Below are 16,072 nucleotides of genomic sequence, written 5' to 3'. Positions count from 1 at the left end.
GGGTGATGGAGTCAGTTAAACGTCCAACTCTTGGTTTCAGGTCAGGTCATGATCTCAGGGTTTTGAGATCGAACCCCTAGTTGCTCAGCGCGGAGGCTGCTTGGGACTCTCTCCCCCTCTTCCCGCTCCCGGTCCCCCAGTGCACTCGCTCACTCTCTAAAATAAAAAAATAAATCTTTAGAAAAAATAAAATATATTATTTGGTTAATATAAATTTGATTTCTGGTAGAAAATAATAAAGGCTGTAGTCCTGTTCAACATAGACTTAATCTAGGGAATGGTAGACTAGGTTAATAATGCTTTAGTCTTTGAGTTTTAACACTTTATCGATGAAACCCTCCCCTACCTTCTGTTTTTTTTCCCCCTCGACTAGCAAGAATATTTTTTTGTCTAACACATTTAAAATTTTTACTTTTAACAGAAATTAGCAGAGTACGGAAAGACATGTACAATGACACATTAAATGGCAGTACAGAGAAAAGGAGTGCAGAATTGCCTGATGCTGTGGGACCTATTGTTCAGTTACAAGAGAAACTCTATGTGCCTGTAAAAGAATATCCAGATGTAAGTATGTTTTGTTGTCTTACTCAATTTTTTTCCTGCTTCACATACTTTGGGAAGGGATACCTCTGGTGATAAATACTTAAGCATTGTCAGCTGCTTTAAAAAAATGTCGTGTGAGGGACTAGAAGTATGATTAACTTGGTGTGGACAATTAAAAAAAAATTTAGATATGTTTTCATTTAATTGCTGCTTTGTCACTTTTGGAAATGCACATGGTAAAGACTTGGTTTTAGCTTTGGCCTGAGTGTCGCAGAGAGCACCAGATACAATTCTCTACTCATCTTTAATCTGACCTCAGGGAAGCCACAGCCTGGGCCATGTCATCCTTTCAGTAAAATGAGAAGTTGGACTAGGTGACAGCTAAGCTTCCTTTCAGCTCCAAAATTTTTATGATAACCACTGTTCATAATTTTTTTCTTTTGTTTTGTCTTTTTCATTCTTGTTTCTTGCTCAGCTGTTCTCCATAAACCTCTTGTTGCAAGTAGCCCCCTGTCCTATACCACTTAATTTATAATTAGCTCCAAACTTTGTGTTTGTTACAAAGCGCTATGTCATATGGTTCTTTCTATCTCTCTGACCTCATCTTAAGTGATTTTCCCTCTTCCTCAATACCCTGTAGTCACATTGGCTGTTAGAACAAGTCAGGTCTATTCCCAGCCCAAGAGCATTTATGTTAGCTGTACACTGGCTGGCTTCTTTTTGTGGTTAAGATTTTAGCTCAAATGTTACTCGGAGAAGCCTCCCCTCACTATTTTATCTAAAGCAATCTAGTTACTCATTGTTTCACATAATTTTCTTTATTTTTCTGAGGAGCACTTGCTATTTGGTGTGTTTTAATTTATTTTTTTATTTCTTTCCATCAGAATACAAGGTACTTAATAGAAGAACCTTTTTTTGTGGTTTTTTACCATGTACTTCCAACATGCATAGTATTTGTACATAATTGGCTCCAGTGCCTTTTGAACACATAAAAGCAAACTGTTGGTATTTTGCTAGGTTTCAGAGAACTATTCTAAAAGCAAAAACTATTCTGCAAGAAGGAGTTGGTATTGTAAGGTCAAAATGTGATGTATACTCTAAGATTCATTGATTATATGGACAGTCTACTTGTCTAAAGATGGAAAATAAATGTCTTAAGTTGGATTAATGGAAAAAAGCTTTGACATTTCACAAGTTGCATTTGTAATACAATTTTCTTTAAGGCTAATACATTTATTTTGTAAGTATTTTTGGTTGCACGTATGTATAAACAGTTCTGGATAATGTAGGCAAAGGGTTTGTTGGAAAGTAATTGGGTATCAGAGGATTAAAGGAAATGGCTGGATTGCAAAGCCTCCTGTAAGAGAAGGGCCAGGGCAGCTTTGAGAACCTCAGCACCAGGAATTCAGACTTTCTTTTTGAGACCCTTGGTTTTAACATAGTCTGGTTTCAGTGCCTCCCAGACTTTATCTTCGAACTTCAGATTCTTAGGAGAGAAAATGTGTTTTGGACCAATCTGCCATGACTCAAGATGGGAGGTTAACTAATATAACCTAGACGTGATTACTCTGGTCCCACCCTCGATGATTGGAATGATTCCTAGAGATGGGAAATTACGATTTGGCAGCTATCCCAATTGGTGTCTACTGCTGTTTGGTGTTTCAGTATCTCCTAAAGGATATCAGCCTTCTCATATGCTCGTTTAAACCCTAAAGGATAAAGTTTCAGCACTAGTCATGAACACAGAATATGTAAGATCATAAGACCTTGTTAGAGAAAATAGCTTCATCTGCCTGGTCCCCATTCTTCTGGACAAAATCCTATTCAGGGAAGGTGATACTTCTATTGCATTATTTAAAAGACCTGTTTGATATAATCCTCTAAGTGAGAAGAGATATATTTCATAGTGTGGGTCCAGTAGGAGGTAACTTTGCACTCTATTCCTGTCTTTCTTCCACCAGTTGGGATTCATTGCCATGGTCAGCTCCTGTTGCTGACAACTGTTTTGCGGTGTAACATTGTCTAGGTCAGTGGATCTCAGAATGTGGTCACAGGACTATAGTATCCATGCCTTCTGGGAACTTGTAAATATTCAAGCCCTACCCCAGACTAGCTGAATCAGAAACTAGGGCTGAGGCCTAGCAATCTGCCTTCCAAGCCCTGTCGGTGATTCTGATGCATGTTAAAGTTTGAGGAGCACTGCTCTTATTTGTTGATCATCAGAATGAGTGGGGCTAATGGGGTTGTTTTGCCAAGCATTGTTCCAGGAGGCAGGTAGAGTGGTGAATTAAACAATGCCTCTGCTCTTGTGGAGCAGATGTTGCAGTGTCAGAGATGGACAATAAACAAATGAGTATTTACTTTTAAGTGTAGTCAGTGCTATGGAAAAAATAAGGTGGGCTAAGCATGTAAACGATGACTGTGTATTAATAGTAAAAGTATCTCTTATAAGATGGAGGGAATGCAGAGACATGACTGAAGTGATGGAGAGGAAGGCATGAAAATTATCTGGGGGAAGAACATTCCAGGCAGCGTGAACAGCATGTGCAATGCCTGAGGCATGAGTGTGCTTGGGAAGTGTGGTAATATGCAAGATTAGAGAGTTAGCAGAGGGGCCATATCACGTAGGGGCTGTGAGCCCCAGTAGGGACGTCAGATTCTATTCTGAGTGAAGTAGGAAGCCATTCAGATGTTTTGAGCCAAGGAGTGGTTTTTAATAGATTCATTCTGGCTGCTTTGGGCAGTGGTGACAACAGGGACACCAACTTAGAGGGCAGAAGAGAGAAACTTGAACAGGACGACTTAGAAATTCTTGGATCCTGCATAGATTGTTAACTTAAGCCAGTAGCGTTTGCTGATAGATTGGGTATGGAGTGTGAGGGAAAGTCAGGAATAACTCGAAGGTTTTGATCAGTTGGAGTAGCAGAATCACCAGTTCCTGAGTTAGAAAGACTGAGGCAGGAGCCCATTGGGCAGGTGGGGATTCAGCAGTTCTGAGGTAGAGGTGTTGGGTTTAAAGTTAGATGTCCAGGTGTGGGCCTGTCAAATAGGCGGGTGGGTGGGTGAGTTGTGGATGACTTTTGGCACCCAACAATATCTATTTTAACAGAGCTTTTTATTTTTATTTTTATTTTATTTTTTTAAAAGATTTATTTATTTATTTATTTGAGAGAGAGAGAATGAGAGACAGAGAGCACGAGAGGGAAGAGGGGAGAGGGAGAAGCAGACCCCCCGCTGAGCAGGGAGCCCGATGCGGGACTCGATCCCGGGACTCCGGGATCATGACCTGAGCCGAAGGCAGTCGTTTAACCAACTGAGCCACCCAGGCGCCCTTAACAGAGCTTTTTAAATGAGAAATTTAGTTACAATTCATAAGAGGATTGATACGGATTTAAAACCATTGTGGTTCTCCAGGTAGTTTTTTTAATACCTTAATTTTAACTGTTACAGGAATTTAAGTTATATTTAATACAAGAATTCTGTTGTAAGAGTTAAGTTAATTGAGGTGCTTGGGTGGCTCAGTGGGTTAAGCATCTGACTCTTGATTTCGGCTCAGGTCAGGATCTCAGGGTCCCAGGATCGAGCCCTACCTCGGGCTCCATGCTGGGCGTGGAGTCTGTTTAAGATCCTCTTTCTCTCTTTCTCTCTCCCTTCCCCCCCCCTCATGTGTGCACGTTCTCTCTCTCTCAAAAAAAAAAAAAACAAACGAAAAAAGTTAATTATGTTTGTTACAAGAATTTAAGAATTATTTTTCTTGAGGTTATTAATATATACCAAATGAGTAGTAGCTGTATTGTGCTCTATATTGGGAACTTTATGTCACCTTTCTGAAAAAATGAAATAGTATTCAAGTAAAACAAGGGAGTCTGTCAGATTTTGGCAGTATGGGAAAAGATTTATTTCAAAATTAGGAATTAGCTGTTGGCCACAGTGAAACAAAGATGCATTCTTCCTTTTCTTGCTTTTCTTCACTTACTGTGTCTTAGAGACCAATTTGTATTGCTTCTCTTCCACCTTCACCGTTTGTATATAGGTTTGATTTTGTGAGTGAATTCATCCTGTTTGACTCAAAACTGTTTTTATTATTTTGTATTTATTTTAGAGAGAGAGTGAGAACATGCACGCGAGCCTGGTGGGAAGTGTGGGCGGGAGGGGGAAAGGGAGAGAGAATCTCAAGCAGACTTGCACTGAACGTGGAGTCCGATGCCTCGCTCAATCTCATGACCCTGAGATCACCACCTGAGCCGAAACCCAAGAGTCGGATGCGCAACTGACTGTGCCACCCAGGTGCCCCTGCTCATATTAATAGTAGTTAAAAGTATGGATGCAAACCCAGACCCTTGGCTGGCTCTGCCAACTTACTTTGTGACTTTGGACAAATTACTTGTCATTTATGGTTCTCCATTTTCTCACCTCTCTGAGGGGATAGTAAGTCTCTCACAGGTATATGAGGAGTTATAAGTGAGTTAATGCACGTAAAGCACTTGGAAAATGCCATAACACTGTCTAAGTGTTAACCAGAATGCAAGGTCCATGAGGGTGGGGATTTTGTCTCTTTTTGTATTCTCATTGCCTGGAATGGTGTCTGGTAAATGGTAGCTGTACAACAAATATTTGTTGTGCATATCTATGTGAAAGCCTCACTCTTTCAGATACTGGTAAACTTTTAATTTAAACTTGTCCTTTGCATTTGCACATAGCAACTTATTTTCTAAAAGTGTTAATTTGGAGATACTGTTTTGGACTTGGTTGTGTGTAGCTCTGGGACTTACAGGAGAAGAAAGTTTTAGATTTAGTGTTTGAGAAATGAGGTAGTGTGGTATAATGTCCTTCACAATGTTTTTGAATCAGTGGCTTAGTGATGTGGTAATGGGAAGGTAGTAAGAGTAGCATATTGAAAATGAACTGAATTTCTTAAAAATTCACATTCAGTATTTATATTTATTAACAAAGCAGACTTTTATTGCATCTCTACTGTGTACCTAGCACATCCTGGAGGTGGGGTATTAATTCCGTTGAGAAAACGCTTTTATGTAGTTGGATAATAGTGGGTTTTTGAGCCAGACAGGCCTCAGTTTTGAATCTTGGCTTTACTCCCTTATGGCTGTATTTGTCAACAATTGCCATAATAATGCTCCATAATAAGCTACTCTAAAACTTACTGGCTTAAAATAACAAGCATTGGTTTTTGTGGTGGCTGAGATTCTGCTGATTGGGCTTAGCTGAACTTGACCTAGGCCAGCTGCAGGTGGGTTTAGATCTTTGTGTTCTTGCTGAGCTCAGTCCAAAGGGGCAGCAGCGACTAGGAGCATGCTCTTCTCATGGCAGGTCACTGGAGTACCAGAGCCAAGCCAAATTGCTTAAGCACGTGTGAGGCCTCTACTCCTATTTGCTAACAGTCCATTAGCCCGGTGATTGTCAAGTGTGGACGATTTTGCCCCTCTCAGAATTTGACAATATCTGGAGATATATTGGGTCGGCAAAACTGCAAGGGGAGGAGGTATGGTGGCATCTAGTATGGAGGTAAATGCCAGTGATATTGCTGAATATCTTAAAATGAACACGGCAGCCCCTCCAGGTAGGTAGATTATCCTACCCCAAATGTAGTAGCACTGAAATTAAGAAACTGCATTGACAAGCTGCTCAGTCCACAGTGAGAAGGGGACTGGAATAAATATTTGCTGAAAGATAGTCCATACTATCACATTGGCTTTTAAAACACATGTTAACTTTTTAGAATCTGTTTCCTTGTTCATTAAATTATAAGGTCCACCTCATAAAATTGTTTGGAAGAATAAAGATAACAAATGTGTGGCATCTGATACGGTACTCAGTATGGTTCTTGTGATCATGAACATGAAAAAAAATTCCTATCCTTGAAGGAGCCCACAGTCTTGAATGAAAGGTAAAATAGACTGCATTAAATCGTTTAAGAATATGTAAGTTTATCATACATTCATAAAGTGACAGACTTGAAGAAGATTAAAGTTACACATAGGCCATCAAACTGGTAATTTGGCTGGTTAAGTTATTAAGGACTTGTTTGAATCCATGGAGATCTTATAAAGCAGTATGTGAATGAAGTTAACTCTGATTGATATAAATAGAAAATGTTATGTTTCAGTGAGTCAGTAATAATACTGTCATTAAATTTGCCTATTCAATTTTGAGTTGTGAGAAATTGTTTTATAGGATCAGCCTCAGTGGTAGATAAGTTCCAAATATTGTCAAGGTCTAGGTGTTAGGGATATTAGTCGTGTAGTACATACATGAACAGATTAGATTGCTAAACTCTGCTTGGATGTGATACGAAATTATAGTGAAGCTTTCTCTAGCTATTTAATATGAAGATAACTCTGATTTTCTTATGTTTTTAAAATGAGTTTTTTGGGTTTTTTTTTTGAATGGTTGTAGCTTTGAAAGGTATGTCTTGGGTGTAGGCTATCAAGATGACAGGTGTCAAAGGTTTGTAAGATGGATGAATGCATTTTCAAATATTTTTTCCAACAAGGATCCCAGCCTGGCAATTGTACTTAATAATATAGGTTTATAATATCACTCATCACTTCCTGTAGTCTCATAATAATAATCTGTTGGTGGAGCAAGAGTTTTAAGTTCCCTTTCAGTTCAGATTTCCTGAATTTGGCTAGTCATAGCTTCTGATTTAGTATATAGTATAAGATTGTTCATTTTCTCCTATTTCTCAAGGTTGTCTCCTGCAAATTGGCTGTTGAGCTAGCATTTGTTTAGGATGGGTTATGAAGACAATGGGTCAGTGCAGACCTTTCATTATGCCTTTGCTCCTTTGACTATTGTGGCTTCCTTGTTTGTTGAAAGAATTAATCAAGAGTCTTCATATAAACTACTTTCACCTTTGTTCTTCTGAGAAACAAATGGACATTAAATCAAAATTTAATAATCTGCAAAGTCTCCTTTTTCATTACCTAGGTTAAGGCTTAATTTTTGCCTCTATGATCTTAATTATGAGTGAAAATATAAAACATTAAAAGATCTACATATCTCTATCTCTCTGATAGTTTACACATACAACTATTAATGATTGTTGATTTTTAGGAAGGTTGGTATATACTGAGTAGAGTTGTGAAGTATTTCAGATTATATATTAATGTGTTGGAGTTTTTAATTTAGCAGTGCCATTTGATAAAATTGAGCATATTTTTAAGTTTTAGGTAAAGAAACTGTTAACAGTTGACTTTGAACTTTAAACAGATAATATTTAGTGAGGGTCAATTTCATGACTTTTTGTCTTTTTAGTTTTGGTTTGGAGGTTTTTATTTCACTCTGCAAGGGCATATTAAGGCCTGCTGTGTATCGAATACTTAATTAGGGTTTTTATGGTCTGAGCTATACTAAATTTCTTAGGATGTTAATAGAAGTTATTCCAAAAATGATTTCAAGACATTCTGAAAACAATAAATTTTGTTTAGTTCAGGTTTTCTCAAGTTTAACAATTTTAAAAATAATAAGCCTTCTCAGAGTCTTAAAATTTAAAGCTTTATTTAGGTAATATATTTTAATACTTAAAAAGAACTAGTGTTCAGAGGAACAGATTAGAAAACGGAGTTTGTTTTTAGGGGAGTATTACTTGTAAACAAATGTTTTCCAGGCCCCCCTGAGATAAAAAGTTTTGTCTGCGAATTTGTCTTACCCAAAAAGAGTTTGTTAGGATCTGATCTGGTAAAATTATTGTTGTAAGAGACTTATCAATCAGTTGGATACCTAATCACTGATATCTAACCTCCATATCTCTTAAGATTGTCCCTGAAATAACCAAAGGAATGTAATAAAAACATTGGAGAGAAACCTAATTCTCAGGGCTATTCATATTCCATAAACATCCAGGTGTTTCTGTTAGATATTAAAGGAAAGTCTGAGATGTTGATCTACTGTTGGTCCATCTTGAGATAGCATTGCCGCCTTGAACTGAGTGAAGCAGTCAGTAACAAAATCTTCCTAATCCTAACCGTCTTCCCTCCAAAATCAGCAGACAGAATGGGCTGTGTGGGGTAGTTGAAGGTTCTACCACTTGAGCTTACCACCCATCTTAGTGCTTGCTTATAGTAGAGCACCTGAATTTATTTTATGAGTGATTGAACTCATCATTTATACTTAACTTTTGGCTTGAATCTGAGTGGAAAACTACTCTAGTTTTTGATGAAACCTGCCTTAACTTTACGAACATTGCAATCAGACATTTCAACAACTAGCCTTAGAGCTAAATTCAGATAATTATTTTATTGGGAAAGCATTACATGTCTTAATAAATTCAGCCCTTTAAAACAAATAGTTCTTAAATAAATTAGGCACTTCCTGAAATCTAGTTTTGATCTACCATAGAAAACTGTTTTCCCCAAGTGCAAAAACAGTATCATTGGGTAAGCAGCCTACCTACCGTGACTTTGGCCATCTCCATGTTAGATATTGGTGTGACAATTTTTTTTTCACTGTTTTGTAAGGAATTGATTAAGCTTTAAAGAAATGTATCTGTATTGTATTCTTTGGGGTTAGAGAACAATGATTGCTTTGATTAGTTTCTTCCCTTTTTATTTATAAATTGTACGAAAGCAATATAAATTTGCAATTTTAGATAAAAGCAAAAGAGAAAATGAAAATGTGAAAAATAATTAGAAACATGAAGGCTGAAGAGAGCTGAGTATAAACCAGTAAAATTTTGGCATCATTCTTTTATTTCAGACTTGGCGTGTGGCCTGTTCTAGGCACCAGGCACAAGAATATGGAAAGATGTAATCCCTGCCCTCATGGTACTGTTACAGCCGTAATCCTGTTGTACAGTAACAAGGACCTGAACTAAGGCAGGGAAGTTGAAATGAAGAATAGGGGACAGATTAAATAATGAAAACTTTAAGATTTTTTAGTCTATGTGGAGGCTAAGAATGAGAGAGGGCTTTGCTAGTGGTGCTATTCATTTAAAGCAGAGAATACAGGGCAAGATTTTGTAATTTAATATTATAGAGGAACCAAGAGTAACAGATGAAAAACATATTAACAGAAGAAAATTAAAAGTCTTTGTAAGCTTTGACAATCTTAACAATGTGGGAATGTTGAGTGAGGGTGGTATAAAAGACGGTTATCACATGTGACTTAAAATTGGTGCCAAAAAAAGCAGGTCACTTTAAGAGCTGAATTAATAATTTTGAAATAGTGTATGAGATTGATAATATGCAGCAAAACTTAAATCGATTTCAAAGAGCCTTAGGTAGTATTTGTAATCCGAGGTCAGAACTATATATTTAAACTCCTAGACTTACCTTCCAGGTTTGAAGTGACACTGTAAGCTCAGTTTTGACTCAAATAATCCTTATTCTTCTTTTTCTTTCTTTTTTGAAGTTACACATATTTTTCATTAAAATAGGTGGATGAAGTAATAATCACGTAAAGGTTTTCATTCATATAAAAGGTCCAGTTACGGTAAAAAGGATGTATATGATGATTGTTAAGGCAGTGAACTCAATCAGTAAAAGACATGAAGATATCAAGGTGTGGTTATGTGACGGTTGTACAGTAATGATAAGTTTTGAGATGTAAGTGGAGAAGAAATTATAAAAACACTGAAAGTAAACTTGAATCTGAAGAGAGTTTTTATAAACTTTTTACCAAACATTTTGAATGATTAAACAAGAATGAGAAAACTAAACATGAGTTTCTGGTGTGATTAGGATATATAGTTTAAGGTCTTTAGAAGAGGGGCATTATACTATACTGATTAAGTGTCCAAACTCTATATGCAATCTAGGTGTTCCAGGATTGGGGCTACTTTTGTAACGTCTCATGTATTAAATATTAATTGTAACTGTCTTTAAGCAGCATTACGAGGATGAAGTGACTTAATGCATGTGAAGTGCTAAGCATAGAAGCTAGCTCATTATGGAACACTCATAATAAAACATACTTCAGTGTACTCAACACCTAGGAAATGTTGAATGACCTAGTCATTGTACTCATGATACTTCCATATTGAAATGGAAAGTGGAAATAACATTTTGTTTCTATGACAGCATTGATTTTCTCATTTGGAATTTATCCTGAGATCAGTCCATCAGGCTTATTTGAGAAATTTCTGAAATATATGAGAATTCCTGTGCTGCATATGACTGACTTAGTGATTTAATTTTACCATGAGAATGAAAAAATCACTACATGATTTCTGTAAACGCTTTTAAATTATATTATCCAGTAATCTGAATAAATAGTACCTTCATCTATGTGCTGTATATTTTGTGAGGCACTGTGGATAAAAAAAAAAATAATAAAAAGAACCAGGTACTGGTTTCTGGCTCATGGGATGATTTGCAAGAGACATGTATGTACATCCTTGTGTATCATGTAATAGGGGCTGTGAGAGGGGTTGTTACATAGTGCCCTGAAATCCTCACTTTGGAGGGGAAAACAACTATCTCTAGGAATCAATACAGAAAATCACAGGAGGAACACTTGAGCTCAGTGTTGTGTGCTGAGGAGGTTTTGACATACTTTGAGGGAGGGAAGGAGAAAGAAAGGTATTTCAAAAAGAAAAATTAAAAAGTACCTGCCATAAAAAAAAAAAAAAATTACTTGCCTTTTTTTTTTTTTTTAATAGAACAGTGAATTACATGTCTAAACATAAGGGTAACAGCAAAAACAAAGGTTTAAAAAGTAGTTAGAGACCTTTTAAAGGGCCTTGTGTGTTAGAGTTTGGACTTCACACTGTCAAAAATTGTGTCATAAAACTCTTGTTGGCTTTCATATTTTTATTTTAGTTGCTTAAATAATGTTTGTTTTCCAGTGCACTTGTTTTTTAGCTTCTAGAAAAATAATCCTCTATCTTATTAACCTGAGTTTGTTTTTGGAGTGGTTTCAGCTTCTTTTCCAATTATATCTGTACTCAAAGGTTGAAAATTTCCATACAGATTCATATGCCACAGATTTCATATTTTGATTATTATTAGTTACTGTTTCCCCACTCTTACATCTGCTGGTGTAAATGCCTTTTCTTGTATAGCATTGTGCCACTAGCAGAAGATGATTATATATAAAGGCTTAATATATGAAGGGTTTTACGAAATTACTCCTGTAATAACTATTAGGTAGCATAAGAAGACTTACTGGCTGCTTATCTAGAATTAATATGGAGATGGAGAAGGGATAAGACATTTATCTCCCCAAAAAGCACAAGACATTTGATATTTTCAATCTGTTTTTTGTGGTGTGAGTGTATGTGTTTTACACAATGCTTTCATTGATTTTTGTTGAGCTTTTATATCTCTGGCTAAAACCTGTGATTTGAGTGAGTATAGTTCTGACATGAGTATTAGTTGGTTTCTGCATTTGCATTAATGAGTAGATGAACATGAAAATCAAAAGACATGTTGAAACTTCATTTGTTTATAAATGACAAGAGCAACTTCTTCACTGAATTGGATGATGGCTTTTGAATACTGGAAGAACATTGTGCTATTCGTGGTGAATGTAGACACAGCAAACTTTCAAATTTAATCTGTATTAATATTTCCTCCTTAAGTGCCATAAGGAGGAGAGCCAAGCAGTAAAACAATAAAACAAACAATATCATTCTGGTATTTTATTTTATTTATTTATATATATATATATATATATTTTTTTTTTTAAGATTTTATTTATTTATTTGACAGAGGGAGAGGCAGCGAGAGAGGGAACACAAGCAGGGGGAGCGGGAGAGGGAGAGGCAGGGAGCCCGACGCGGGGCCGGATCCCAGGGCCCCGGGACCATGACCTGAGCCGAAGGCAGACGCTTAACGGCTGAGCCACCCGGGCGCCCCTATTTATATATTTCTAAGGGGTGGGGGAGAGAGTCTGCGTTGTGGGGGAGGAGTAGGGGAGAGACTCCCAAGCACACTCCATGCCCAGCACCAGAGCCCAGCCTGGGGCTCGATCTCGCAACCTGAGCCGGAATCAAGAGTCGGATGCTTAACTAACTGAGCCACCAAGCTGCCCCCATTCTGGCATTTAAAAATAAAACCAGTTGTACTGACAAAATACCATGGCTCTTCTTCCATCTTAACATACATGAATAAGATAGGCTCACTAGCATTGACTAAGTTAGAGTTGGTATATTTTTACTTGCTAAAAGAAAGACTTCACCAAATACACATTTGTGTGTGTGTTTCATGCCTACTGTGTCACATATGAAATATAATGTAAGGTTGTAAGGTATCTTACACCTTAGAAATGCCAGAAACAATATTTAAAAAAATTATCAATCTGGGGGCGCCTGGATGGCTCAGTCGTTAAGCGTCTGCCTTCAGCTCAGGTCATGATCCCAGAGTCTGGGATCGAGCCCCGCACTGGGCTCCCTGCTCAGCGGGGACTCTGCTTCTCCCTCTCCCACTCCCCCTGCTTGTGTTCCCTCTCTCACTGTGTCTCTCTCTGTCAAATAATGAATGAAGTCTTTTAAAAAAAATTATCAATCTGTTATGCAAAAAACAATGCAAAGAAGTACATGTTCTTTTTAAAATTATTTTTATAAAATTTTAAGCAGAAATTGCTCTTTAACATTTCTTAGTGTTTCACTGAAATGCTTTTGGAAAGCCATGTTTTTATTAGTTATCTGTTTTGATAGTATGTCACAAAGTTTTATCTTTAATTGCAGATTTCTTAAAAGGTTAGTGGAAAGATTTGCCGTATTTATATTTTGTCATTGTGAAAAATCTATCATTTTTATTTAAATTGAAGTGAGCAGCAACTAATAGCATTAGACATGATTGTTGTTAACCTCTTTAGAAATTAACATGCCACTTGGCAGAAATATAATTGGTGAGCCACAGAGGTGGTCTATACTTAAACAGTGGGGTTAAGGAATGTCTTTTCTTCTCCTCCTCCTCCTCCTTCTTCTTCTGATTCTTCTTCTTCTTTCCCTTTTTTGGTCCTTAAAGTTGGAGTTAGCTCGGGCTGTTTGAAATGATTTTCTGTGACTGTGTTGTGACATTGTTTTAATTGAATGAAGCTGCAGAACTAGCATGATAAATCAACACGGAATGAATTTTAATGCAAGGCAGACGATATTAACTTGGAAATTGGTTGCAGTAGACAAAGCAGCTGCTGTGATTAATTTTTTTTTATTCTCTACTTACAGCATTTTGAGAAGGATGACCTTGACAGTTTCAATTGTGTTAGAATCCCAGTGGTATGCACTTTAACACACTTGAGTTGTTGTTTGTTGGTTCTTGGGCAGTAGAGATTGCTTCATTTTTTAGGTTAGGAAAATTTTGTTTTGCAGATTTAATATGTTGGTTTTGACTGGTTTTAAAACATTTCTTATTTAGATAATAATTTTGAGGATTACTTAGTTGTGGTAGAAGACTATGTAATCTTAAAACTGTGCTTCTGGCAGAAAAGGTTTAATAAGTGAAAGAATAGGATGTGTCAGAAAGGGTCTTCTAAGTGTATGTCACAAAGTTTATGCCAAGCAGTTTTTGACAAAGAACATAAATCAAAAATAATTATGTATTACTTATTTGAAGTGCTAAGTTATCTCTGTTTATAATGTATTTTTCTAGACATTCTTTTCCATTTGTGTGTCCAGTACATGAGTTGCCTTGGAAAAGGATCTGTATAGAGCACAGCTATTACTGAGGGAGAGAAGAGCTGACAAGGACACTTATTTTAAGAAACAGTCAAGGTAACAAATAGAGTAACAACATTTTCACAGATTTCTTGAGAGCAGGGAGAGTTTCTCCTCTTCTTCCTCTTTTCTTCTTTTTTTAAATCCCTAGCATCTCTTTTACTTTCTACCACATAGCAGACCTTGAATAAATGTTTTAGTGAGTTGAGTTTGAAAATGAAAGCCATTTTCTTTTGTACTGAAAAAAAATACCCAAACTAAACATGAGGGAAGGTGGGATGTGCAGATTCTTGTCTCTCTTCAGGTTGTTTTGAGGGGCTGAGGGGTGTGAAGTTTTATAGAATCTGTGACTATGTAAAAAGGTAGAGTTAGGGAGGGCGCCTGGGTGGCTCAGTTTGGTTAAGTGTCTGCCTTCCGCTCAGGTCATGGGATCAAGCGCCACTTCGGGCTCCCTGTTTAGCAGGGAGTCTTCTTCTCCCTCTGCCCCTCCCCCGGCTCATCCTTCTCTCTCTCTCTCTCTCTCAAATAAGTAAATAAAATTTTTTTAAAAAAGAAAAAAGGTAGAGTTAGGAAGTGGCAGGTAAGTAGGAAGAGTCAACATAGGGCCAGGCCTGCAGATAGACTTGCTGTGGTGTATGCCTTATTTCTCTTCCCCAGACCCTCATTCCGATATGTTTTTACCCCATACTGCCTGAAGTTATGTTAGTTCTGGATCTGTTTAGATTAAAAGGCAAGCAACATCTTTAAAAATGCCATGGACTTCTCTGTTTTAAGGGCTAACAGAGTAATTCAGACCAGCTAGTAAATTTGGAGCTAGTAATTCAGAGCAATTCCAGTAAAATAGGACACAAGATGAAGAAACATTTGCTTGAACACATCAGAGTCCCAGGAAGATCAAGGGCAGATAATCAAGGATATAAGTCTGGCTTTTAGAAACCTTTCACTGGGTATGTTTTCTGAATCTGGAGAAGACAGTGGAGAGGCTGAACTTTGGGGGACGGAAGTTGGAATCTATGACCTATCTATATGGACTCCTCTCCACCCCCAGTCTTTGCTTGGGGTAGAGGGGTGCTAATGGGTATGAATTCTAGGAGTTAAAGTGAACCAGAATTTCTGAGGTTCTCATAGATAGTGCATGTCAACATCAAATTGTTTTAAGAAGTGATCTTGGATTGCTAGTAATAGTAAGTCCCTGGGAAAAGTTGATGCATATCCTTTGTAGAAGAAGGTAACATCATTTTAGGACTTACATTATTTCTGTAAGCTATGTATTAAGTACAGTGTCTAGCACCCACTAGAAAATAACCCAAAACACAAGAAGATAAGATGACATTAATAAAAATCTGAAGAAACAACAAAATAATAAAAATAAATCCACAGGGACTCTAGGTATTAGAGTTATCAGACCTAGATTTTATAAGAGCTATGCTTAGTATGTAGAAGGAGACAAAAGACAAGTTAGAGAAATATGGCAGAGAAATGGGAACTGTAAAAGAAAAATTAAACTGGAAAAATTCCTTAACTGGAATTAACAGGTTTACCAGAAGATTATAGAAGCATTTGAAGAGAGAATTCGTGGACTTGGACGGTAGCTCAGAAGAAAATACTGAGCATGGAGAGGCAGAGGGATAGAAAAACTGTGAAAAATGAAAGGAAAACAGTGAGAAAGTCTAACATATGTAATTGGAGTTTTAGAAAAAGAGAGAATGGCACAGAAGCAGTGTTTGAAAGGAGTGTGGCTGAGAACTTTCAAACCAAAGCAATAAAGTCACAGATTTGGGAAACTGAATTGTAAAACAAAAGCCATTCCTAGGCACCTCATAGTAAAACTTTTGAAAACTAATGTTGAAGAAATCGTAAAAGTAGCAAACAGGAGGGAAAAGATTACCTTCAAAGGAGCCACAGTAAAGA

At 37.1% G+C, this 16,072-nt stretch overlaps 1 protein-coding gene across 1 annotated transcript in view; it reads left to right on the top strand.

Annotated features, from left to right (window-relative positions):
* Positions 1–16,072, top strand: part of QKI (QKI, KH domain containing RNA binding) — a 152,072-nt gene that overhangs the window by 35,108 nt on the left and 100,892 nt on the right. Inside the window, exon 2 of the mRNA XM_044917503.1 lies at positions 422–564. Coding sequence (XP_044773438.1) covers positions 445–564 — 120 coding nt within the window. The 5' untranslated portion in view covers positions 422–444. The remainder of the gene's footprint in view (positions 1–421; positions 565–16,072) is intronic.

The sequence above is a fragment of the Neomonachus schauinslandi genome, chromosome 8, assembly GCF_002201575.2.
Source record: "Neomonachus schauinslandi chromosome 8, ASM220157v2, whole genome shotgun sequence".
Lineage (NCBI taxonomy): Eukaryota > Metazoa > Chordata > Mammalia > Carnivora > Phocidae > Neomonachus > Neomonachus schauinslandi.
The sequence above is the reverse complement of the archived record's forward strand: the minus strand, read 5'-3'. Positions and strand labels throughout refer to the sequence as shown.